The sequence below is a fragment of the Tenrec ecaudatus genome, chromosome 2 (genome assembly GCF_050624435.1).
Source record: "Tenrec ecaudatus isolate mTenEca1 chromosome 2, mTenEca1.hap1, whole genome shotgun sequence".
Classification (NCBI taxonomy): domain Eukaryota; kingdom Metazoa; phylum Chordata; class Mammalia; order Afrosoricida; family Tenrecidae; genus Tenrec; species Tenrec ecaudatus.
This window is the reverse complement of record NC_134531.1, coordinates 130949712-130977257: the sequence shown is the minus strand read 5'-3', so window position 1 is coordinate 130977257 and position 27546 is coordinate 130949712. Positions and strand designations below refer to the sequence as shown.

Below are 27546 nucleotides of genomic sequence, written 5' to 3'. Positions count from 1 at the left end.
GGTCCTTAACAAAATGTCTCCTACAGAACCTGCCCTCAAGGAAAGTTGGCTAAGGACCATGCTAAATTCAGGTCAAATCATGCTGATCTGCGTAGGCGGGAAATGATAGCACCGAGCGATTGGCTTACTCAGTATCAGGGGCGTTCGCAAGGCAGGCCAGCGATCCCAGCTGCTCTTCCAGAGTTTTAATTCTGTAACTCATGTAGATGGTCGAGATGAGGAGTGCACAGATACTGGGCGGGCACAAGAAAGAAGACTGTCTCAGGGTGTTACTGACCAGCACCTGAAGCTAACACAACAAGCTCAGAGCCACTGACGTGACTTGGAAGCAAGGCATTTTCTAAAATAACTGAAATTTTAAAAGGTCTCCTTTCAAAGCTTGCTGTCACAAAGCGAGGAGGGGACTTAACATCCTCTAGCCCAAATCCTTCATTTTATAAGCAATGGCCATTCTAATAGGATTGTTCAAGGTCAGACCCACGTTTGAATACCAAGCTGGTATTTCTCCTCGAGGGGGCTGCCTCTCTCTACTAGACGGGCAGCCTGGTTCTCTCGTGATGCACAAACATCCTGTTTTATTTGGAAAGTGGGACTTTGCTCTTGGAACGGCTCAGAACGGGGTCACACTGTTTTCAGAAGAATATCTGGTTATAGACCAGAAGCTGATGTGGAAGCTTACCAAATCGGTGCCTAAGTTCTCAGGAAAAGGAACGACATTTTAAAGTTACGGCCTCTCTCTATCCAAGGGGCATGTGATAGGAAGTAACAAGGAAAAAGTGTCTCATAATTCACAGTGCTATTTCCCAACTAACAGTATCAACTTAGAACTTCTGCTGGATTTGGCTTTATCAGTTTTCTTTTCCACCCTGCCTTCTCACTGCCTTCTTCGATGAGAGGGGCGTGAATAAGAAAATGTAACCTGTTTTCAAAGGGAAGCGCCCAAGTGGGAGACAAAAACTGTCACAGAAACTATGCGAATCACATTAGAGACATGTGCGATTTGCCATGTCCCTTGGCAACATTTATTCCTTTAAGAGAATTGAGTCATGCAAGTCACCCTTGGTCAATTCATTTACTTACACAACGGTATAAACTATAAGAATGTAGTGGATGGGCAGACATTTCGGAGACTTCACTCTGTGTAATATTCCAATGCTTTCTGACTGACCTGCTGGATACACAAACAGTTATAAAACCACAACACACCCACGCATCCAGCAGTACTCTTGTAAAGAAGAGGCACTTAAAAGAGACATCCCCAGGTAAGGAAAATCAGAAGAAGTATTAACTAAAAGCTTCCAACTAGCCAATAATGACAATTATAATTTTTTAGCCAATAATGGCAATTATTTCTCTATTCATCTAGTAAACATTTACTGAGAATCTTCTTTGTGCCAAGCAGTGTGTTGGAGTCAATGGTGAACAATATAGACATCATTCTTGTTCTCGTATTATTATAACTGATGGCTAATTATTAGGATAATTAGGAAGTAGGAAACAATTCAATACTCTTTGAGTTTTATCAGTAACTTTTGAATTATAATCTCAGAGTATTTGTGGCAGTTCCATAATTTCATGCCAACTTGAAGCTATATAAAAGTGGAGGGGTGGTTTCAATCTATCAATCAGGTCACCGGCTGATGGTGGCTCCTTGTGGGGGTGGCCTTCTCATAAGGAGGCCTGGGGAAACCTCCCCTTCTCTTTCTGCCTTCACCTTCTTGTTCACTGACCCTGATTACTACCAGAGTCCTGGGAAGTTACCACCACCATTGGATCTACCCAACTTTGCACCCACCAACCTGTGCTATTCCTGCAGTCTGCAGCATTGCTTGTGACTCTGAAAAGGGACTTACTTGTGGACTTGAGTTGGAGTGGGCTGGGATGTTTTCTGGATTTAGAATTACTTCTTGATATAAAGCTCTTTCTTACACACAGATGAGCGTCACTGGATTTGTTTCTCTAGTCAACGCAGCTTAACACAGTATACAAACAGTAAAGAGACTCCCCGAAGGTTATCCACATTTGCATATCCACCTTTAAGGGTTGGATACTGTTTGCTGAATGAATACATAAGCTAATTTGCCAAAATCTAAGCCAGGAAGGCAATCAGATACTGAACCATTAGGACCCATAAGTTTACAAACAGATATCCAGAAATAAAACAGAACACCACCACCAAAAACATTCCAGTTCCTTTTACCATGTAGAGTTGGATTCTTTGCTTTTCCTTCAGGCATTCTGTTCCCATGGGCATCTGCTCGAGCTGGTTTTGTTTCCCCTTTGGAGACATTCAGAACCGTCCGGGACTCTGTCAAATGGAAATCTACGAAGGCAAAACAGAGCTAGGTAAGCCTTCTCACATAGCCTCGAACCAAATCAATTCTTTAATATGTTATCATGCCTGACAATAGAAATAGGTATTCTTAAAGATGGATTGCAGTGTTTGGGCGTTGAAAACCAATGCTCAAGCAAATAATCGATCAATAATATAAGGTTAGTCTGTACCCCACTGCTTTACAGGGGTGATTTAACTATTCCAATTATTCCCATTACTTACATAAAAGGTAAGGGAATATATATTATTTATATATAAATATGTATATGTATAAATATATATTTCTCCCAACCACTTTAATATTTAAGAGACAGCTGTTAAGTGTACATAAAGAGAAATAGATTTTCACCACATAAGTACATCCTTACCCTTGAGCATTTAACTTATTGTCTCCAGTTTTCTTTCCCAAATGGTAATTAATTAGTTAAGTGCTTGTTTGTTCTGTTCATTTGCTTTAAAAGGGATAGATTGGGGATGTTTTGTGGAGGATTAAGTTTTATTCAAAATACAATGCTTTCCAGACCTTGAGAGTTCTCTGATTCAGGAGTCTGAGAGCCAGAACTGCTGTATCCTTCTATGTCCTTCCTTCTTTGTTGAAACACTCCATCCAAATCTGAGAATTCGTCATTGAAATCCTGAAGAGGGACAGTGAAAAGAAAAGAGGCCAATGATCCCATAGCACACAGTCAGACTTCTGGAATCTCCGGCGTTTCCACTTGGAGCATCCGGACCCCTAAGGTGCAGGAAAGAATTATCCCATCCGAGTGAGTTTGTTAGACATGTTATCAGAAGAACCCAGCCCCTGGAAAAGGACATGCTTGGTACAGTGGAAAAGAACTCAGTGAGGTGGATGGACACAATGACCGCCACAATGGGACCCAACACAACACCACTGTGAGCATGGCGCAGGACAGGGCAGTGTTTCGTTCTCTTGTACATAAGGTTGCTTTAAGACTGAGCCCATTCAACACCAAACAGCATCAACAATAACTTGGTTCCTCCCAACTGATGACTTAGTACAGGAAAATGATGAAAACTGTGTAAGGGGGACACTTGCCCGAGAAGGAAAACAAAAATATTTTTGATTGAAATGTGTTTTAGAAAGTGGCAAGAGGTATCAGCGAAGTGCACCCTTATGGAGTAGAGCAGCTCGTGTGATCCAAGGATTGTACATAATAAAACCCCAAGACCACAGGAGGAGAAATAATTCTGAGCATCTGGTTTGCAGATGGTGACAGATGACAGTGAAAGTCCCGAACCCATTTGATGAGAGTGTGTCCACTCAGATTCAGCTCCCATTGCATTCCCTCAGCATCCTGAGGAACGATGCCAACAGTCTTGCCCTCACACACAGTGCGCTGGCGAGTGTGTTGCTGAAGAGATCATTACAAAATAGCTCACAGCCATCGAGTCGATTCTGACTCAGAGCAGTCCTATAGGACAGGGTGGAACTGCCATGTTATCATTTGTTTTTCCCTTTCAACCCATTTTCACTTGTTCCAGTTCCTGTCATCTTCTGCTTTCTCTTAGACTGAAGCTTTTCTGTGGTTGAGATTCTTTCCCCCTTGATTTTCTCTGTCTGAAATCCAGGATAGGTAAATCTATAAAGACAATAACTAGATTAATAGTTTCTTAGGGTTATGGCAGGGAAGGTTGGCAGGTAATGGGGGGCTAATAATAATGAACATAAGAATGAAGAAAATGTTCCAAAATCAATTGTGGTGATGACTGTCCACATTTTTTTAAAGACCATTTAAGCCATTGAATTGTCTGGTATGTGAATTACATGTCAATAAAAAGAAAAGAAGAAAAAGTGGTACGATTGCACCCTATCAGCAATGGGAAACTAATGACACCTCATAAGACAAGGCAAATTCTATTGAGTTCCGGTTCTCACAGGGTTCCTTAGAGGTATGTACACTGAAAGTGAGACTTTCTGGGAAGTTAGAATTTTGTCAATGGTGAGAAATTTGTTTAAAAGAACAACTGAAAAAATTGGAATGTCGGTGAATGAAGCTTCGATTGAACAGCCAACGAGAAAATACTGCTGTTGGCAATACCAGGAAAGAGTGGACAGAAACCTCTTAATGCAACTTGGGGTACGCAGGCAGGGAGAAAGGAATTCCTAAAAATGAGGACAGTTTAAATGAAAACTGACAACAGAAGAGGGAAAATGACTAGCAAATTACACTTGGAAAGTTTTAACCTTTTTTTCCCTCAAACAAGAGGAACAGAAAGTAAAAGAGAGTCGGTGTTATCATAGTTACTTGATAGGAGGAGCTTGAGGGGTGGCGGGGGGTGGGGGGGCGGAGGCAGACGGGCTTCCCTTTGCAAGCTGCTGGTTCGCAAACCGCTTAAGTACTAAAGCGACCCAGCAGTGTCATTGCAGAGCCCCGGCGAAGGTGCTGAGAGTCGGAACTCTTCACAATGTCGTTAACTTCCAAACGAAGGGATCATCCTGTTCACAAATGACTCACTTTCCCCTTGAACTAGCTGGCGTTTGGTCATTTCAATTTCAGCCAAGAATTGATAGGGGAAGGAAACATGAACGACTAAAGCCTCTTCCATACAGTAAGAATATTACGCACGCGCCTGTCACATTATGAGGCAGCATGCAGACCACTACACATATGATTGCATGTTATCCTCGTAGCTCTGCGGGGGGGTGGGGGGTGTTGGGCGTTTTCTTGGGTGAAGAAACAGAAGCCGCTAAAGGACATCATCAGCTGAGCGGAGACCAGAGTTGAAACTAGGATTTGAAGGCAGATTTAAAAAGGAAGACGACTCACCACTGAAACCATTTTAAAGTATATAATTCAATGATACTTAGCATATTCACAGTGCTGTACATGCTTCACTACAATCTGATTCTGGAACATTTCCTTAACCCAGAAAGAAGCTCCATTCCCACCAGCAGTCACTCCCCGCTGCCCGTTCGCAGGCCTGACAATGACCCATCTGCTTTCTGTCCTCATGGATGTGCCTGTTTTGGACATTCTATACAAATGGAAACATACAATCTAAGAAGGCGGCGTTCTGAGTCTAGTTTTGTTTTTACTTCGAATGCCTCCATTGTTCATCTATGTTGCAGCGTGTATTTCATTCCTTTCATGGACGAACAGTGTTCCACTGTCTATACGTATCATGCAGTGTTTGTCTTCCGTCAACTGATAGAAATTAGGGTTATTAACACTATTATGAATAATGGTACTATATACATTCCTGCATAAGTCTTGTTTAAACATATGTTTTAAATCCCATTGTTTTAAAAACAAAAATTTTTTGGTTGAATCCCATGACTTTTAAACAACCCTGAAAAGGCCTCTAAATATTGAAACTATGGGCTTGTTCTCTTTCATCATTATTGAGTAATAATCATTTAAATAATTATGACCAAGACTCTCTTGCTCAAACATAGAACACTGCACGTACACATCGTATGTAAACCAGGAGAGCTACTTCCCACCAGAAACATACTCCACATCGACAAAGGAAGAGAATTCAGGGTTCAGTCCCCCTTTCCTTTGGACAGCAGAGCCTTTTTCTTTTATAGTTATTTCTGGGTCTGCGCACATTCTCTGGGGAGCTCTCTGTCTTTGCAGGCTGGAACTAGTGTTGATTTTGCTGGTATGTGTACCAGCATGCACTAGCACAGTGCCTTGAACGTGTCAGACACCGAGTAATTGGTGAGCTGAATCATGTCCGACACTCCACTCGAATGGACTCATGAATCCCTCCAAACAGCACTGAGAAGCAAAGAGAGCAAAGCAATTCCCTAAGTCAGTCAGTCCCCTATCAAGTTTCCTTCATAGGACAAGCTTGAAAAACGCTTCTGGCTTCCTACTATTCCCACTTTATGAGGGCAGAAATGCCCAGTCTTCAACTGTGTCTCAGATAGCAAGCATAGTGCTATATTCCTCCTCTGAAGAATATTCCTAACAATCATTATCAGTGGGCAGTTGACTGGAAGGCAATGCATTTGGGGTTTTCTGGGGGTCTTTCTTTGTGTCTGTGCATGTGTATTGTATGCGTGTCCACATTCCTCCTGCATTCTGTAAGTAAGGAGAAGTGAAATTTCTTTCACATCTATAGTTATGTAGGCAACTCACCAGAGGCAGAGATGAAGGGCGGTCTGCCCGGAAACTGTTCTCAGCAGAAGATGGATTGGGGCTGTTACCGACACTTGTAATCTGAAATTAGTGGAATAAAATGGAAAAAAACCAACAGGTAAACTGCTAAATCACAAAAGATACGAAGAGATACAGTAACCGAGGCTCAGGGAAGTCATACTCACATCTAAGTGCCCACACACAGACTTCAGTAGTTTGTAAGTTGAATCTCGGGAGAGTAAGGAGACAAACATGTACTGAAAAGCAGAACAGAATTGAATAGTTAGAGATACTCTCTGAGAGATGCTAATAAGAGAGGGTTCAGAGTCTAGCAACAGATAGGTCTGTATTTTTCCATTTTCAAATGACACTATCTTGCCCTCCGCCCCCCAAATAATGCTAACATGTTATAATTAGTATAAGAGAAAAAGGCAATGAATTTTGAAAATACCATGAAGTCTTAAAGGAGTCACATTTTACAACTATAATAACCACAGATTATTTAACATTTTGTGGTTTGGGTTTCATTGTTTTCAGAGCTTTGAAGCTCAGAATCAGCCTACAAAGTTAAACTATATCTTTGAAAACTCTTTGCAGAAGCACAGCAGGCCGACCTTGAACCATGGAGTCCATCCTTTCACCTTTTCAGGAACGAGGCTATGTCAGTTTGATGGAGTCAGCGGCTGACCGCAGGGCAAAGTATAACTCGTGTAGGAAAATGTCCCCACGTCACAGTCCATTCTTGAATTTGCACGTTCATTCCGCTCACCAAAAGGGAGACAGTTCAAACCCACCAGCTGATCCAAGAGTGAAAAATGGTGGTATCCTCTCCCAGAAAGATTTACAGCCACAGAAACGCGATACAGACAGGGTCACCAGGAGTCAGAGTCGGCTCCCGGGGGGTGGGACAGGGTCCTCTGAGTCATACGAGTCAGAGTCAATTCAATGGCAGTGGGTTTGTTTTTTGTTTTCCTTTAGTTTTTCGTCATCCCTCTCAGTCACCAATGAGAAAACTGCATGTAATGTGCAAGCAAGTGATGCCTTTCAAAGGGGGCACCATTTTGGGGGCTGGTATCAGATAGACGGGCTGCAAATTTTGGCTTGAATATCAATGAACTTGATGACACCGGGCAAATTGCTTGGCCATGTATTACTTCAATTTTCTTAATAATTCTTATCCCTTTTAATGAAAAAGTAAAAAACCACAGGCATTATGCAACAAGCGATGAGGTAGAACAGAGGCACTAAATAATTACTAGGCCAACTAACTGGGATATTCCATTATTACTGAATTTCCCAATTCACTGTTAGGGATGCTGACGATACTGATGGTTTAGGGTTCTGGTCCTTGGCAAGCGGCGATGAGGCACAGAGTAGAAGAACAAAGCCAGGGCATTCTTGCTCTGCGTATACTCACCCTGTCGGTGACTGTGGCTATAACCAGGGCATTTGGCACCAGAAGGGCAGTTTTGGTTTTCTTTATTAGGGTTACTGAGAAAGCCGGAATGGTGATCTGAAACAGAATCATTGAGTTAGCTCTGGTACAGTTTCATAGAAATGTGCTTTAAATTCTCGTGTTACACTTTAATTTGAATGAAGATAGATAACTAATCAAAGCTCGCCGCAAGTTCTTCAGTTTCCACAGAAAACCCCGAGTCTTAGAGAGTGGCATGAGGTGTGTCCCCGAGTCCTCCAGTGGGTGTCTGCACAGCCACAGGTTCAATTGGGGTCATTGTTCTACTGGAAAGACTTGATAGGAAACATTTGTTTTTAAATAGACATAGAGATAGAATGCAAAATTAACATTTTTTTTAAAAGCTAAGTTTAAGATGCTAAAAGAATTTCCTGCTGTAGTCACCCACTCTAAGTAACTCCTATATCTCACTCTCTCTATTCTCAGGCACGTCTGGGCAGAAAAACACCAAAACACACTCATGGGTTGAAAGCTCATTCCGTGGACAGAAAGTTTGGTACTTGAGTTCTCAGCTCTGTCCCGTTACTCGCTGTATGACCTCTGTCTAAGGTATCGTGGTGGTGCTGTAGGTTAGGTGTGGGCTGTTAACCACAAGGGCAAATGTTCAAACCCACCAGCCACCCTGTAGGAGAAAGATGAGACTTTCCAAGAAACATTTATACGAAGAAACCCTATATAGGGTTGTTATGAGTCAGAACTGACTTGATGGTATTGGGTCTGGTCTTTTAGTCTGAGGGACCCTGGAGCACAGTGGGTTAGGCATTGGACTGCTACCTGCAAGGTCACCAAGTTCAAACCCACGGGTTGCTCTCCAGGGGAAATAGGTGGCTTTCTACTCCTGCAAAGATTTACAGCCTCGGGAACCCATGGGGGCAGTTGCGCTCTGTCGCTTAGGGTTGCTGTAATCTAGACGGCATGGATGTGTGTGGAGGCCTCAGCGGTTCAGTTTGTGAAAGAGCGTTAACTTTATCTACTTTCCGCGATTTTGGGTGGACTGAAATGTTATGTGGAAAATGCCTAGCACTCACTAACATTTCATTCATTTCTTCATGTGTTTCATATACGTCATTATGCATGAAATAAAGGAACTGTTAAGTTCTTTTCAGGTTCAAATAATGAACAGCAAAAATGATAACTGTAGCCTCTACCATTACTAATTCTCATTTACCAGATGAGAATGTAATTTCAATGATGATAATCAGATGAAGTAGGCATAGAGGGACATTTGTTGAGAGAGGTACATACTATGCTGAAGGTCATACAGAGAAGGAGTTATGCAGATAGAATTTGAGCTTACTTGTTACTATTGTGGATTCTTTGAAATATAATATGTTACAAGAGTCTTTCAGACATCACAAAGAATAATGGATGTTCTTGATACTGGAAAATTTTTTTTACTATGGTTTGGGTGAGAAGTTCAAAGAGCAGACCAGTTATCCATTTAACGACGTGTCCACATTTTGTTCCGTGCCAGCACTTGAGATCTCTCAGTGTCACAGCTCTCTTCCTCCGTCCCCAGTCTCTGTTTCTGTTTGCACATCGCCTCTGTCCCTTCCTGCCTTTTAAACTTGGTTTTTGGGCAAATGTTCCACACACTCTGAAATAGACCACCATCCCTGAGGAAGAGGAGGGGCGTCTATAGCCACAGTGCAGATTGACAGATGAAAAATAAGGGTCCCCCCCATGGTGTTTTCTTCCATAATTCTTTAAAAATATTTTTTTTCAAAACCATTTTATTTTGAGCTAATACAGATATATTATTCTATAGTTCCATTACATCAAGACGTATTGTACATTCGCTACCACAATCAGCCTCAAAATATTCTCTTCCTTCTTGAACGTGATATCCGCTCTCCTGTATGCCCGCATCCTCGGTGTAACCCCCTCCCCAGGAATCCTTAGATACTTGCTATCTCTGTAAGCTCATCAATCCCGGGTTTCTTTTTAGTGAATTCATTTATTTAAAAAATAATGTTATTGGGGGCTCTTAAAGCCCTTATAACAATCTGTACATCCATTGTGTCAAGCACATTTGTACATTGGTTGCCATCATCATTCTCAAAACATTTTCTTTCTACTTGTGCCCTTGGTATCACCTCCTCATTTTTACCCCTCTCTCTCCCACTCTCATGAACCCCTGATAAATGATAAACTGTTATTATTTTCACATCTTACACTGTCTCCTTTCACCCATGGTTCTGTTGCTCATCACAGCGGGGGGCGGGTTGTTATACATGGATCGTTGTGATGGGCTAACCTTTTCTCCCCCTTCTCCCCCCACCTTCCGTGTACCCTCATGGTATCACTACTCCCATTACTGCACCTGAGGAGTTTGTCTGTCCTGGATTCTGTGTGTCGAGAGCTCTTATCTGTACCAATGTTCATGTTCTGGACTAGCCAGATTTGTAAGGTAGAACTGGGTCATGATAGTGGTGGGGAGGAGGAAGCATGTGTGTTTCATTTGTGTTCCACTGCACCCTGGCTGACTCATCCCTTCCTTGTGACACTTCTGTGAGGGGATGTCCCATTGTCTACAGATGGGCTTTCAGTCTCCACACTGCCCCTGATCACATTGATCTGATTGTTTTGGGCTTTAAGAAAAACAAGCTTTTAATGCTGAAGTTTGCATGAACACTTGGGCTTATTAAATGGGATTATTCTACTATCTCAAAGTTCTTGTCAGGGATACCAGGAATACTGAGATACTAATCCAGGTTAGACATTAAAAAAGGGAAACAACAAAAAAATTACTTTGTCAGAGAACTATACTAACAAAAAAATTAAAGGGTGAGAGGCAACAAGCTGGGGAGTGAGGAAGGAAACCCACCAAAAAGCGTAAGACACATCAAAACAGAAGAGATAAAATGAGTCGACTTCTGTTTCTAAGGAGGAACACAACAACACAGTGACATGGGAGTAATAAATTAGGGCTTTTTTTCATAATCCAAGACATGGAACACCCTGAAGGTGTTTTCTATGAATTGCTTCATGAATAAAAAGATTATAAGTAGACAATATGTATGTAATGAAGCATAAATCACTTTTCAGTTTGAACCTCAATGTAATGTAATATGTATGTGCTAACTTTTTAAACAGTTGGAAATACAGCTGGACAAAAAGATCTGAATTAAATTAAAACTACACTTTATTAATATTTTCCAGAGACAGGCTGCTTAGAAATTTATTTTTCTTAGAACAATTTTTAAGTGCTTTCAGTTCATAGTGGATTATGTTTAATTTACATTGGTTGACAGTGAGAAAATACTATAACAGATCTGAATACAAATGCTCTCAATTTTGTCCTTAGATTTTTTTCAGTCTCCTACTTCTGTAGATTATTCATCCCTCACAAGACTAATTATTTGTTCACAAATATCTTTACCCCTGCTGCTCTGGTCTGACAGGTAATCGCTCTTTGAATCCCTAAGAGTTATCTTCATCACATAGAACTGGAGATCGATACTACTCAGCCTTCCTCCCCACTCTTTGGACCAACTTTATAATGTAGAAGCTGAGAACTGTGTCACAATACTGTTTCATACGGCTTCACAGTATACTGATTCAAACAATACTGTGGATCCAACTTTGCTTTGAACAGAAATAATACAAAAATACCATGCTTGAGTTAAAGGATGACAGCCAATCTGATTATCCAACCCTAACAAAATCAGGAATTTCCATTATATTTGGTAAGTGGTCTTATAGAAGATTATCAGTGGCTATAGGCATAGCATTTAGTCAAAATACAGCTCCCGCTCCACACAAAACATTCTGTTGGCTGTTAGTTATGCTGAAAATCTAAAGATTGTCAGGAATCAGAACAATTGGAAACTCACTGATTGTCATAGGGACCCCAATAAGGTGCTTTTCAGACCACTAATTCTGTGACCTGTATGAGCTGGAATATTAGTGGGTGGAGTCATCTTTTTCCTTCTTCTGCCAGTGTCTACAGGAAGTCATTTAAGAGGTGCTGTCTAGGGAATGCTACCAATTCCTTTAAGTTCTTCCTGTTGGTCAGCAGTTCATGAACGACCTTTCCTGCAAAGCCGTTTTAATGAAGAGATGTCATAGCAGAGTCTACTCGCGATTGTGGGTCTCTGAGTGCAGAAGACTAGGCCTTCTAAGCTCTAGTGCGGCTCACTTTGTGCTCATACAAAGTACTCTTTGTGCCAGGATTCTTAAGTGTTTAGTTATAGGCCTACCATTGACACACCAAAAACCCTGATTATAGAGGAATGGACAAAGGAACTGTAGGACCTTCATGCAGTAGAATATTATGCATCAATCAAAAACAGTGGCAGCGCTCTGAAACACTACCAGCCAGGGACAAACTGGGGAATGTTATGCTTAGCAAAGTTATTCAATCTTATAAAGAGAAATATTTACTATAAGTATTTACATGTATCTATTATAAGGAAAAATGGAGTAAGAGAAATGTGGTTTTTACACCAAAAGCTAAGTCTTTGATGACAATGAGGAGGCCAGGGATGGGGGTGGGAACAGGGAGAGGGGAGGTATAGGAACTTGTAGAGGGAGGGGAAAAAAGCAAGTGCACTACATTGGTGGGAGGGTTTAAGAGCTATTACTACTGATTTTATTCATTGAGATGGATGATGTAACTATATGGAATATGCTTCTTTAAAAAAAAAAAAGACAAAGACCGTGAAAGCTCACTGCCTTAATAACACCCTCCAGATTCCTCACCTCTTGGACCAAAGCATTGGGCTGAGTGGCTGAAACAGGAGGGAAACGTGTACGGCTGTTGAAGTGGACTTGGAGTCTTAGTGGTCTACAAGCTCATTCCAAACATACAGGGGAAAAGTTAATATTTCTTCAAAATATAGTTTTGGTTTTCATGTATGTCTTTGACTTACATTATAGCACATTCTCCAGGTAAATTACTTAAAATGTCCTTTGGTGATAACTGGGTAAGATAATGAAGAATGTGGCAGTGAAAAGGTATATGTGGAGGAGGGAATGAGTGAGGGAGTGATGTTCAGGGGAAAAGGGAAATTAGTGTCTTCTGGAGGCAATTAGAATCCATCAGAATGGGCTCAATAGTAATGAGAGTGGAGTTTATGTTTGAGACTGCAGCATAGGCAACCGGCATAAAACTATAATGATTAATTTCCTTTATCTATAATATATTCCCCATTACCACTTACACACACACACACACCCCAAAACCCTCATAAAGAACGCCCAATATACCATATATACTTGAGTATAAGCCATCCGAATATCAGCCAAGGCACCTAATTTTACCACAAAAACTGCATAAAAAATGAAAAACTTGGCTTATACTCCAGTAGACACAGTACTTAAAAACACTATTTATAATATGAAATAATTTAGTTTGTTCAAAAATTTCAAACATACAGGGTGAAAAAATTAATATTTCTTCAGTGTTAGTTTTAAAGCATGATACCCACCTTCGTATCTTTTCCAAAGACTTTAGAATGAAAACAAATCCAGTTTTCAGATACAAAGAGCTTGCCTTGGTACAGTATTTCCTTCTGCAAGGCACAGGTAAAGCCTGGGAACATATAAAGGTATGGCATAATTTAAAATTTCACTAAGGGAAAGCTTTCACATGCATATCTTTTGGTGACTCAGAGATGGGAAGAGACAGTACACCACTCTCCCCCTTTTTTCAGTCTTCTTTAGTGGATGAGAGCAGCCAAGACTAGTTTGCTCTTTAATTCAAAATCTTAACAACTTCCTAGGAAAATCAAAATGGAAAGGCAAGTCTATTTTTCTAGGGCAGAGATCAAGAATGGTGTTTTCAAAAATATCCTCTCTTTAGGAAGGGTGTCACCCCTGCCCTTCTCTTCCTGGCATTCTCCCCAATGGCTCCTTATGAAATAAATGGTCGCAGCAGGGGAGAAGCACACCTGCCTCTTTGGAGGGCAGGGCAGGAGTTCAGGGATCCTGAGAGAGGCCCCTTGCTGAACGACTGCCGGGCAGAGGAGCTGCTTAACTGGTTTTGGGGTCTGAGCAGCACACCTTGAGATTGCAGGTCCCCACACGTCTGTCCACTTACCTTTGTGTCCCCTTAGTCTTCTAGGTGGTACAGGAGCTACGTATTTGGCTTAAGTTGGTAATTCAACGCCCCACAAGCCACTCCATGAGAGAAAGATGTAGCAGTCGGTTTCAAAAAATATTTGGAAACGTGATGGGGAGTTCTCCTCTGTCCTATGTCAAGATGAGTGAGAACGGACTTCCTGGCAAGGGGGTTGGGAGTGGCCTCTTGTGCCCCAGGACTGCAATCTTAAAACCCAATCCAATCACATGTACCTCAACAATGAATTTGGAAGGCAATGGTGTCCTTCTGGAACCACCTTAAATTCTGCCAGATCAGATGGAGTTTCTCATCCACAGTCATTTCTCATTGTACTCTTACTTAGCTTTGATGGCTCTGCGTGAGATGGCATTATGTTGACATCATGACCGTCAGCAACTTATTCTCTTGGGTCACTCAATCTTGTGCCCTCCTTCTCCCCACATAGCAGATAACACCTTTTAAACCATTTAGCTGAAAAGAAGTCAAACATGTCAGAACTTACTTTGCCTCAGTGGTTCCTCAGTGGGGACATCAAGAAACAACTTGTGAAAGTGCATATTTGCCTTGTACTACAAGGAGAACAAAATACAGGCGTCATTGTTCTCACTTGTTTGTGAAACACACCAAATGTTCATTTCAACTCGAATCACCAACTTTCCCCGCTGCCCCACTTAACAGAATATTCAGGAATTCCTTCTCTCTGATCAGTCTCTGAGGACTTGATGGAAACGAGTGGAAGGCAGGGCATAGCGGGGGCGGTGCATCCTCCAGTATGACTGAGGACGTGCTGATTGGACATCCAGCTACACTGACAACAGAGCTGGTGGAGACCTAGGGCTGAACAAGAATGTGTCTGGTAGGAAACCAGCTCAAATCCAAGGCAGTCTCACTCACAGGGCAGGGAGTAGTTCTCAGGGCAACAAAGATCTAAGGGAGGCAGAAGAGTATAGTCATTAAAACTTTATACTGGGCAGGGACTGTACAGATGTGCTTTACACAATTGATGTATGTATATGCATGAACTGTGATAAGAATTGTATGAGCTCCTAATAAATTGTTAAAATTAAAAAAAAATTAAAAAAAAAGAAAATGATTAGGGCAAAGAATGTACAGATGTGTTTTATACAATTGATGTAAGTATATGTATGGATTGTGATGAGTTGTATGAGCCCCTAATAAAATGTTTTTTAATAAAAAAACAAAACAAAAAAACAAAAAAACCCCAAAAAACTTTATACTTGGACACATCTGAGTTTAAGGGTTGGTTGTACCTCTTATTGGGAAAAAGAAGAGGCTTCCTACAGTCTCAGAAACCCACAGAGGCAGTTCTACCCTGTCCTATAGGGTCCCTTTGAGTTGGCATTGACTCGATGATGGTGAAGGATAATAAGCATCTCTTCTTTGATGTGCAATCGTGGCCCAGGCACGTACCTCAGTTTCCTCGTTGTGTGTGAGAGGACAAAAACAATACTTGCCTCACAGCCGTAAAGCTTACAAGAGCACGCGTCTAAAGGACCTACATCCTAGGACTCCATCTGGTAACTGGGACTACTACTGTGAGGGCATTTCCTTAGAGGGACATGGCCAGGAGGCCAGAAAGATTTCACACCAAAGATGAACTCTCTGGGGGCAGTAGAGGACTCACGAATCTGAAAGGGTACCATCACTTCACAGTTAAGGCATCTCTTTCCACACTGACAACAAACGTACAGATGGCAATTTACAGTTTATGAAAAATGCTTTCACAAACATCGTCCTCTCAATAGCCCTGTGAACCTGATGTCCCCATTCCAAGAAGGAGGACCCAGGCCTCAGGGACACTGGCGGACTGACTGGGCACCACACAGCTGTTATGAATAGAGCCTCACAGGACACTTTTGATGGAAACGACCTACAAGGACAAGATTCGAAAGAGATAAACACAGAGAGGGAAGCACAAATATACCCTTGTATGTTATCCAAACAACCAGCAGTCTTAACAGAAAACTGGCCCATTATCGCCATAAACCAGAGCTAGAAAGCAGGCGATTCCGATGACAGATGGTCCCTGTAGATGACAGCTACTCCCCAGATGAACACCTTCTGTAGAGAGAGTCGATGCAGGCTATTTATGGAACACATTTTTACCCAGAGAATAGATTCCACTAAAGCGCGGTGTTGTAGGCTTTACTGAGATTCTGCTCTTAATGGCCCAGTGAGCACTTGCTTGCATACTTGATTAATTAAAAAAATTACCCCAGGCCACTATATTACACTATCAATACAGAAAGAGTTTTTAAAGAAAAATTGGAAGGGGGGTGGGTAGCACGGAGTGGGGGAATGGTGTGGACAGCAAACTAATTCAACAAAAACACCAACCAAATGCATGATGATCTTTAACTGTGTCCTGAAGAGGAAAAGGAACTTCAGTAAAGAATATTTGTTCCTGGAAGAATAGTGGAAACTTGAGAATCTGTCCTATATTCCTAATGTTTTTTGTATATTTAATAGTTATTGTGTGTGGCCAAAAGTTCCCCTCCCCCTTTTCAGATTTACATGTTCAAGTATTCAGGTGTGAACTGTCAGAAAAGTATTTCTAGCCCTATAGCCACACTCTGTGATACAGGACAGGACTCGGTACCCTTCGGGTATGTTTCAGGGCAGAACCAGAATGATGATTCTGCCCACAGGTTTGCTTCCTCTGTCTGGCAGGCAGGCGCCTTGTCAGACTCTCTCTATTTAATGCAAAGGTGTTACTCCTCTCCCAAACAAACAAACAAACAAACAAACAAACAAAACCCAAGCTCACTGCCAAGGCTCCATTCTGACTCACAGCCACCTGATAGGGCAGGGTCCTGTGGGACAGGACGCTGAGGACAATGGGCCTGCCCCTGTGGGTTTCTGAGACTAACTCTTCATGGGAGTAGGACCCCTCATCTTTCTCCCGAGGGGTTCCTAAGGTTGCTGTTGGTTTCAAACTGCCAAACATGCAACCACTATGCCACCCGGGCTCCGGACTTTCAGCAGCAGAGAATTTTGCTCCAGCTGGAGGCAGAAGAGGAAGTCAGGCAGATGGAAAGCGTGAGAGGAATTTGATAAGAGCCAGGTGTTTTGTACATTGCTAAGATTCAGGGACCATGGGGCCAAAATCGAAGAATGGCCTCCAGAAGCTGAGAAACACCCTCAGTTCACAACCAGGAGGGCCGTAAGTTCGGAGACTAACTCTTTACGGGAATAGAAAGTCTCGTCTAGTGGTTTCCAGCTGTTGATGTCCTGCGTGTCACCCACTACGCCCCCAGGGCTCTGGGCCCCGGTTAATTATTAGATAAGTACAAGGATCTGGTTTGGTCCCTGCAATCTGGGTACTTGCCAGAGTTTGGGATCAGAACCCAAGTACTCACTGTCCCAGTAGGTGTTGAAAGGTCCCTTGTGAAATGTGAGATTGATGAAAGACTGACTGCAGGAACTGCATCCTGGATTGGTCCTGACCTGCAGGAAGCTGCCTGCTTGGGTTCCTTCTGTCCACTGACCTCAACGCTTCTGTCATCCTCGGAGACAGTGCACATTCCTTTCCCAAATTACCTGGCTGGAGGAGGAAGACTTTTTCCTTTCAGTCTTGGCGTCCGTTTTGCTTTCTGTTTTGCAGTCGTTCCTATCCCCTGGCAAGGATGCCCCATCGAAACTGGACTTGGACCTGAGGAGACACAGCGCAGGGACTCGGTAAGACGGGATGGTGTGTGTGCTATGTCATGCCTTTTTTTTTTTTAAAATCCTTGGAATCATTACAGCAGAACGCAAGAGAGCCGGGAGCTCATTTTTCTCGTCTGGACATCAAGGATCCTTCACCCTGGCATTTCTCATAGCACAGGTCTTAGGAGGCTGGACTGATTGCAGCGGGCCGTGTCAAACTGCAAAAACGGCAAATTGTGGAGGGAGAAAGAAAATCGGAGTCGTGAAAGAAATGGTATCATTTCATAAGTATGTTAATCCGTCTAAAGAAGCGTCCTAGGCGCAAATTATTAAACAGAATTGCCGCTCGAGCTCCATCAAAGGATAATTTTGTTTCAGAATTCTATTAATATTTAACAAGGATTAATTTGAGTAGGCCATTGTGTTGAAATGCCTTGGGGCACACAAGACAGTCTCTGTCCAAGGAGCCTGGGCACAAATCAAATGTTAAAATAAAATAATAAAAAAGGCATTGTGCGCTTTAACAAACAGGGCAACCCTAGAAGTTAGGAGGGGACATATGGACAGTCTGTCTGGCGGGAGGGTACGGGAAGAGAATGGACAATGGAACAGAGCCGATTCACACCCCAGACCTCACAGGATGAGCAGAATGGGTCAGAGGGAGAGAGAGGCACAAACATCCCAGACTGGGGAAATCGCAGAAGAGCCATCAGCAGAGAAGGAACGCCTTTGAAAGTCAAGTCCTTGCTGTGCTTCCTCCGGCATTTCCTACTACGGTTCATTCCAACTCTCCTTCCCTATTTCGTAGCGGCATGAATGTACACATATCATCAGGCCTACAATGAAAAACATCAATTTCAAAGTGGAATGTATGTATGTTTTTTTTAGAGGTACGTAGATCAACCACAAGTTTTATGATAGACCTCCGTGGCTGATTTCTTGTTTGCTGGTTTCGGGGGGAGGGGGGTGCTGGCTCACGGCAATGATTGCACAAGGAGACTTCTAAAATGAGGCTCGTTTAAGGGAACATTCGGTTCAGAGCAGATTTCAGAATTTAAGATTTAAGAATTCAGGTGGTGTACAGGTGTGACGGAGGGGCAGAAATAACTGAGAAATAAAGGCTCAGGGTTTCTCTGCTGTGGCAGGATGGCCCTGACTCTCCTAGACGCCTTCCAGCCCCACAGGTAAAATTCCTCGTCAGTTCAAGGTAAATGTTTTAGGATGTAGCTCTGGGCCATTTCCTCTATCCACAGCTCTCCATTCTTTCAGAACACTAGGGCCTAGCTTATTTTTATTATTTTAAAGAAAATACGAGTGACGTTTGTCCCCTGCTTAAAAATAAAACTGTCTTTACATATATCCGGTCATTACTTTATACTATTTGCTGATTGGAATTTAGCCCCCGTGGTGATTCAAGTTACTGAATGCACATGGCAGGAATTCCGTGTCCCATGACCAATGGGCAAGTGGTCCCATTCTTGTGAAAAGCCACGGGCAGTTAGGTGGTGGAGCTGTCGTTGTTGTTGCCACCGAGCCTGTTCTGGCCCATGACGGCCCTGTGTACACACAGAACAACACACTTCTTGGTCCTGTAACATCCTCACATTTTTTTTTTCATTTTGAGCCCATTGTTGCAGGCCCTGTCAATCCATCCTGTTGAGGGCCTTCCTCTCCCTCCCCGCCTCCCCTCTACTTTATGAAGCCTAATGTCCTTCTCCAGGGATTGGTCTCTCCTGACAATAAGGCCAAACCAAAGTGTGGTGGATTTACTATGGGCAATTTCAAAAGCAACGCACGATCAGGGAGTCTGTCTGCATAGCCCTGACCTCTGAGAGTGGGGTGCATTTTAGATCGTGTTGATTTCTCTGTTTTCTCTGTAGTTCTCCTCACTTCCTACATGGGACTGTAGGTATGCCATGCCCCTTGGGAGCCACTGAAAGGGCGTCCACAGAGCAGTTTCTATTAACCAGGTCCTTCCTGCCCAGCTTCTTTCCTCAAGGATGGACGACAGCGTGGTACAGAAAGGGAGGACAGGGGGAAGGGGCCACCTGCCCTCAGGTGCCCATTCAAAGGGACATTAGACTCAAATGAATTTTTAGGTGCCAAAAATATGGAAGATGCCTGACTGAGGTAGCCAGAGGGGAAAGGGATGTTTTAAAAAGTTTTTCTTTTTTAATTGCTGATGAGCTGCCACTATCAATACCTATTCATCTTGAAGTCAGGAGTGGGGGAAATGCCACTTGGAGATTACCCTTGGGCTCTCATTCCCTCTGTTAGGCTCCCCCAGGGGGGCAATTTCAGTACTTGTCACAGGCACTATTTTCTATAGATAGACCTCTGGGTGCCTGTGAGCTGAGCCAGGGGTGCAGCGCAACATGGAATTGCAGGGCCCTTTATTAAAAAGACGGATTTCAAGACAGTGACAACTGATCATTACACCAAGCACAGGCCCGTCGGGGCGGCACGGCTCACTCTAAGAACACTCTTCTCATCAGGAGCCTGGGCTTGTGGGGAAACCAACAGTGTTTTTAAAGCGCCTGCTGTAACCAGTCCACAGGGGTGGATGATTCAAGAAATGGCATGCTTTGTGCTTCTGCGGGGAGAATCAGCTAGTGGGTGAGGCAAGGATCCGGACGGGAAAGCACTGCTGGAGAAATGGTTAGAGGAGGGACGTGACAAAGCAAACATGCAGGGAACATGGAGGGGTAACTGGGAGTCTCAGTCAGAGAAGGAACAGTTTGGAGAAGAGGAGGAACTTACGCTTGATCCTGAAGGAAGTATAGACTTGGAGAGGAGATATGGGCTGGGTAGCCAGGAAGGAAGTGAAAAGCAGGAGTTATTCAGTCATCCCTTCCAACATCAAAGTCACTGCCATCAAGTTGATTCTGACTCATAGCGACCTTATAGGACAGGGTAGAACTGTCCCTTTGTGTTTCTGAGACTCTAACTCTTTATGGGAGTAGCAAACTCTATCTCTCTCCCACAGATCAACTGGTGGTTTCGAATTGCTAACCTTGTGATTAGCAGTCCAACGGGTAACCCACTAAGCCACCAGGGCTCCTTAATCATCCCTCAGCAGAGGTCAAAGGACACAGAAGAAAGGCATTCTAACAGGTCTGAAGATAGGGGAAAGATCAATGGGTTCTCCACTTGGTAAAAATAAATAGCCACATTTTCCCATAATTGACTATAAAAAAAGGGGTTCCGAAGGTCAGCAGTTCAAATCTACCAGTCGCTTCACTAGAGAAAGGTGAGGCTTTCTGCTCCTAAGATTTACAGCTTCAGAAACCCACCGGGGCAGTTCTACTCAGTTCTATAGAGTCTCAATGAGTCCGAATCTACTCAGTGGTAGTGAATGTTAGTTAACCACTTTCTTCTAAAGCAACTTTATATCCCTACTTCTCCTTTCCACAGGGAAGAAGGCATGTATGTCATGGTGCCGCTGACAGCAAGAGGATTCTAGTATCAACTCCCTCCCAACCCCCTCCGCTCCCAGTCTTATACCCACATTAACCCATCATGCCTCACACCACCACCAGTGGCAGGAATCAGGCAGGCAGCTACCAGAAGTGTACGCATCCTGCCCTAAGGATCCCCAGCAGGCCCTGGGCCAGGCTTCTCCTCCACTCTTTCCAGTGGCTGCCAGGGCAGCGAGACTCCGGGTGTGTGCACACCCTGGGCAGGCCCCAGGGGCCTCGTGGGCAACCTGGCCAGCCCTTCCAGGTGCTTTCTAAATCCTTGGCCCAGACTGTGCCTCCCGGCTCCCTCAGTTAGCAGCATCGGTGTCTCGAGAAAGAAGAGGTGCACCTGGCCACTCCCGGAAGGAGACAAAGCCGCTGCTGACAAGAGATACCACGAAGCTTTCGAGAGGAATCAACAAGTCCTCCGAAGTCTGAGGACACTCAAACAGTAGTTTAACTTAACTCGATTTTGTTTTGAAGTCTGCCTGGAGCATGGTATTCTTGCAAGAAGTGTCTATTCGGGATCAAAGGGACGGCAGGCAGCACAGAGGAGCTTAGATAGACACCGTAGGGGACAGTGAGCACACGTTCCTGGGGGAGGAACAGCTCAGGAAAAGGGGGTGAGGACGGTGGCAAACTCCCAGAATGTAACCAGTGCCCCTGGGTTCTATGCCCTGAAACAACGGGGCTGCTGTGTATATCCTGGCAGTGTATGTTCTCCCCAGCAGCACGGACATCAGCGTCAAACTCTCCCATCTTGAGGGCGAGGGCGGGGTTTGCCTATAGAAACTGTGTGCTCCTTGCAGCAACCATGAAACAGGACACACTTGTCCCCAGCAACGCCGCCTCCTCCAAGCGGCAGGCAGCAGGAAGAGCTACTCAGAGGACAGAGGACTTACCGCTGGCAGACGAGTCTCTTCTGGTCCGGGGACTCAGCCTCGCTAGAGAGGGTGGGGGACAGGGCTGCGGGCGACCTACAGGCCTTCTTTCTCTCCTCCACACCATTCTCAGCCTCTGAGCTGCAGAAGAGACAAAAACGCTTCGCTTTACCCATCCAGAAGGGAGCGGAAGGAAAATGACGGCGTGGATTGATCTGCACTTCTCAGGGCTGGGCTCAGGTCAACGTGGCTGAGGGAGCCCTTTCCAAATTTCCATCCTCACCCTCCCGTGCTAGCACCCAGAGCAATAGCTGCAAGGCAGGCCACTTCACTTGTAAGTGCCCTACTGTGCGGGGCTGCTTTCCTCTTCCCAAAGCTCCTGCTTCCCGTGCTCCAATCACTAGTCTGCGCCCTTGCACTTCCCACTGCCCATTTCAGCTCAGCTCTGCCCTGCCTGGCCCAGGGCTGGGGTGGCACATCACGTGCAGCTTCCAGCCAGGTGTGAGCCTCTGGGCCGGGCACTCCCTCAGCCTTTGTTTGCCCTTCTCTTGTGTCACCCCACCTTTGTTATGGTTCTCTGGGTTCCACTTTTGGTGGCTGTTATTTTAGGCAGCACTACCTTAAGACATTTATAGGCACAGTAGGTTAGGTTTAGTCATTGGACAACATCTGCATGCAAGAGGCTGGGACAACAACCCAGTGAAGATTCAGGCACCCTCCACCTCAGTAAAATTTCTAGGGGTCCAATGGTGTGGGGCATGTTGAGACATTCCTACTAAAGTGAAGGATAAGCTATTGCATCTGGTGCCCCCCCAACTAAACAGGAGGTACACTGCCTCTTCGTATTATGGAGGCAACATAACCCTCATTTGGGTGTTCTACTTCGACCTATTTTTAAGTGACACAAGTGGCCTCCAATTCTGAGTGGGGCGCAGAACAAGAAAAGGCTCTGAGACAGGTTCAGGCTGCCGTGCAAGCTGCTTTGCCACTGGGACCATATGATCCAGCTGCCCCAATGGTGCTAGAGTGTCAGTTGTAGATAAAGATGCAGTGTGGAGTCTTTGGCAGACCCCTATTGGTGAATCACAGCGTAGACCATTGGGATTTTGGAGTAAAGTCTTGCCATCCTCTGCAAACAACTACTCCCCCTTTGAAAAACAGCTGTTGGCCTATTACTGGGTCTTAATCAAGACTAAACGCTTCACCATGGCCACCAGATCACCATGACGCCTGAGCTGCCCATCATGAACTTGGCATTGTCTGACCTACAGAGCCATAAAGTTGCACGTGTGCAGCAACACTCCATTGTTAAATGGAAGTGGTATAAACAAGATCGGGCCAAAGCAGGACCTGAAGGGACATGTAAGCTGCATGAAGAAGTGGCCCAAATGCCCACCGTCTCCACTCCTGTCACAGTACCTTCCTTCTCCCAGTCTGCACCTATGGCCTCCTGGGGAGTTCCTTATGGTAACCGTGAGTAGCACCACTCACTATTACTCCTAGTGATCCACTTGCAGTATTTTTTTTCTGTCCCAGCAACCCTATGTTCTTCAGGCCTGGAGGTCCTAGCCCCAAAGGAAGGAAGTCTCCCACCTGGAAACATAGCCCTGATTCCACTGAACTGGCAGCTGAGAATACCCCCCGGCCACTTTTGGCTTCTCATGCCTTTGGGTCAACAGATCAGGAAGGGTGTCACTGTACTGAGTGGTGGTATGATTGATCCTGATTACCAAGGAGAATTTGGACTGGTGTTACATAATAGAGGCAAAGAAGAATATGTCTGGAATCCAGGAGATCCCTTAGGCCATCTCTTAGTACTACCATGCCCTGTGATTAAAGTAAATGGTAAACTACAACAACCAAATCCTGACAGAACATCTAATGACCCAGAACCAGCAGGAATGAAGGTCTGGGTCACTCTACCAGGCACACCACCATGACCAGCTGAGGTGCTTGCCTAGCGCAAAGGTAATACAGAATGGGTAGTGGAAGAAGGTAGGTCTACCTATCAGTTACAACCACATGATCAATTGCAAAAACGAGGTTTGTGATTGTCAGTTTATCTTCTTTATATGTGCTTATTGAATCTTTCCATTGTTCATGCATGATGTCAGGTGTAAGTGTGATTCCATCAACGCCTGGAAATTATATATGGCTAAAGTATTGTGCGCAGTTGGCAAGTTGGCAAGGGGTGCATTGTGATAGATAGAGGCTTATTGTGCCCACCTGGCCAATAGGACCATGTGGGATTAATAAGGTCACAGTTTGATTGGAGAGCAAAGAGATACCGCATATCCTTGAGTATAAGCCAACCTGAATATCAGCTGAGGCACCTAATTTTACAACAAAAACTGCATAAAAATGTGCTAAAAACTCCACTTACAGGGACTTAATGTAGAGAGGAAATGTTTTCATGATGAAGGCAATGAATGTACAAATGTACTTTACACAACTGATGTATGGATTGTGATAAGAATTGTATGAGACCCTAATAAAATGATTTAAAAAAGAGAGAAAGTGAGGCAGCCCATAGATGCAGGAGATACCTAGATGAAATGGTTCATAGCCCATTGATGGCAACGTTTTTATTCATACAAAAGCACTTAAGGAGCCAGGCATTGTTCTCAGAGCATTATATGAATTTTCTGCTTTAATTGTCATCAATAAAATAAAGAAACAGAAAAAAGCAAACAAAAAATCTTGGCTTATACATGAGTATGTATGATAAATGCTGAGCAAGGCCCACCCCTCTCTCTTGCTCTCTGGTGATCGGAAGAGCACGTGGCTGTTTTAGCTACTTTTCTGCATCAACTTGTGAGCTACACTACCTGTGGGACAGCCAACCTGTGGATTGTGTCACTAGAGCTTGAGGTTCCTTCGAGACCTGCTTTGCCATGTTGCTGGTTTATACATTGCTGTGCTTGAGCCTGGTAGATCCTGTTGTCTTGCATTGTTTGAGTTTGATATCCCTTCTGGGTCTGCTTTGTTAAGCTCTTGAGCTGCTGACTGTTGGTGACCTGCCCTGCTGTTTGCTACCTGTGGGAAGACTGCTTGCATTGCTCTTGGGAAGACTCAGCTGCCTGTTTCCTTGACTTTGGACCTAGTAGCCCTTGTGAATGGAAAGTTTTAGTATATTAAGTGTTCCATGGAAGTGAGTTGAACTAAACCCTCTGTACTGCTTTGTGGACTAATTAGCTGTTATACTCCTTCATGCTGTGTCCATCACTATCTAACTATAAATAAAATCATAAGTGTCCTGGTTTTGTTTCTTTAGAGAACTCTGTCTGACACACACTTTCTAATCTTTATAGCCATGCAGGCTCAGAATGATTAACCCCATTTGACAGATTAGCAATCCGAGGCTCTCAGTTCATAGTATGAGTGTCCATCTGAACTTGGATTTAAACTCATGTCTGTTCATTTCTAGGCCTTAGTGTGCTTTGGACATGTTGGGAGAGACCAGTCCCTAGTGAAAGACATCATATCCGGTAAAGTAGGGGGACACAGCAAAAGAGGAAGACCCCAAATAGATGGATTGATGCAGTGGTTGGGGGCCTTTGAGGATGGCATAGGACTAGGCGATATTTCGTTTTGTTGTACATAGAGTGACTGTGGACTGGAACAACAATTGTGCTAAAGTGTCACTATCACATACACAAAATCTAGGTAGCCACTCCCCCTTGCCTTTGCCAGTTCTTTAATGGGACAACCCCATAGTGGAGTAAAGGTTTGAATAATTTTTATTCCGGCATGGCCCTGTGCTGCGCTAATTGTGTTATTAAGTTACATATGTTTTCGTGTGTCTTGAAGTGATTCCTCAGGCACAGAAAGGTACACCATAAACTAAATACTAAGCCAATCATTTGAGTAATGTTAGACACCAACCAGACTCTACCGTACTCTTCTGACTTATTTACAAATTAGACTGGAAGACAGACATGAATGAATTTCATGTATAGCCCCCATATGAATTAAATGAGACTTAAACACAGACAGGACTGAATCTCATTTGTAGGCTGGGACTGCCTGTGTACGGATACACAAATACGGGCATGTGTAAATAAGACCACACAGTATGCATTTTTGCAACTCGTTTTTCTTCGCTAAGTGGCTTCCTTGCGTTGGGAGCCATCTTGAGAGCAGCTAACAACAATATGGGATAGAACTTTAGTAGCCTCATGATAGTTTTTTCACTATGTATGTTTCAGTGTTCTATAGTTTACTTAACATTTCCCTGTAGCTGAACACTTAAACGCTACTATCTTCTCACTGCTGCAAAATATACACCTGTTGAAAAACAGTACGCACAACTGTGTATTTCTGAAAACTAGGAATAGAACTTCTGGATTCGCCTTTCGTTATGAAAGCTACCATCCACAGTCCTTCAGAGATCTGAGCAACGTCTGTACAAAAATATTATGACTTTTTCAAATTCAGCAATAGTCAGGCATTAAAATACCGCTTTTCTCTTTACAGATTGACAATGGTAATGTATTTTAATGTCTGACTATTACTGAATTTGAACACTTCATCATATTTTCATTTGAAATTTGTTTTTTCTCTGCGCATATTAATTGTCCGTAAAATAGTACACTTTTATTTTTAAAAGTCATTTACATTTTAAAAATTCAAATGAATTTCTTTAATTATATTATAAACTATATGTAATGAATGGAAATATCTATACATATTATAAAGAGGCTAAATGAGAGTTTAAAGCTTTTTCTCTATTGGCTTCATTTGATCGATTGCCACTCTAGAGCAGGCGATACTGTTGTACAATTGAATTCCTCAAGAAGCATTTCATTCACAAACAAGGCGATCCAAGGGTATGTCAGGACTGGAGTTCTGAGCGCTTCTGGGTTGTTTGGGTGCTAAGGGCACTTTGCTGGAGGAGAGGCTCCGGGAAAACTGGACATGCTACAGATAAAGAAGCAAATGAAGGGGAAGAACATCAAAATGGCATGTGCATTTGGAATCACAGCTCAAAGGAGCTGAACCTTTGTGGACCTAGAAGTGAGCTCTCTCCATCAGTTTCAGGTCTCTCAGAAACAAGAACTGCTTGACATTCACTTCCAAAGAACGAAAGGGGAGGAAGGAAGGAACGTAGTGAGGCGGTATGAAGGTGTTACACACAGCTCACATTTGGTTTGGTGTCAGATTGTACTGGGAAGGCCACACAAAATATACTTCTGGGGATGATGAAGACTGTCGTGGTCAGGGTTAGAGTAAGATATAAGGTGGCATTGCTGTGACTGATCGGCTACTTTTAATTTGCAGTGGGCAAATGGACTGCACAAGACCTCTTTAAAGTGTTGCAGGGTGAGGACATCACTTTGAAGACAGAGATGGGTCTGACCCAAACCAAGGGATTTCCAATTGCCTCATAGATAAGTGACTGTCGGACAAAGAATAAGGAAGCCTGGAGAAGAATGGATGCTTCTGATTTAAGGTGTTGGTCAAGAATGATAAAAGCTCTCTGACTGCCAGAAGAACACAGAAATCAGTTTGGAAGTAAGTACAACTAGAAGGCTCCTTAGAAGCTACATGTCTTAG

General features: G+C 43.6%; 1 protein-coding gene across 2 annotated transcripts in view; it reads right to left on the bottom strand.

Moving 5' to 3' along the window:
* GRAMD2B (GRAM domain containing 2B) overlaps positions 1-27546 on the bottom strand; it is a 76829-nt gene that overhangs the window by 8959 nt on the left and 40324 nt on the right. The window contains exons 2-12 of one of the 2 annotated variants that reach the window (XM_075541468.1): positions 22012-22131; positions 17544-17655; positions 14485-14551; positions 13351-13454; positions 7862-7957; positions 6630-6701; positions 6445-6525; positions 2859-2970; positions 2201-2323; positions 1081-1171; positions 129-233 (exon numbers count right to left, since the gene is read on the bottom strand). In XM_075541468.1, the coding sequence (XP_075397583.1) occupies positions 129-233; positions 1081-1171; positions 2201-2323; positions 2859-2970; positions 6445-6525; positions 6630-6701; positions 7862-7957; positions 13351-13454; positions 14485-14551; positions 17544-17655; positions 22012-22131 (1083 nt within the window). The remainder of the gene's footprint in view (positions 1-128; positions 234-1080; positions 1172-2200; positions 2324-2858; positions 2971-6444; positions 6526-6629; positions 6702-7861; positions 7958-13350; positions 13455-14484; positions 14552-17543; positions 17656-22011; positions 22132-27546) is intronic. The other variant, XM_075541469.1, reaches the window with a different exon arrangement.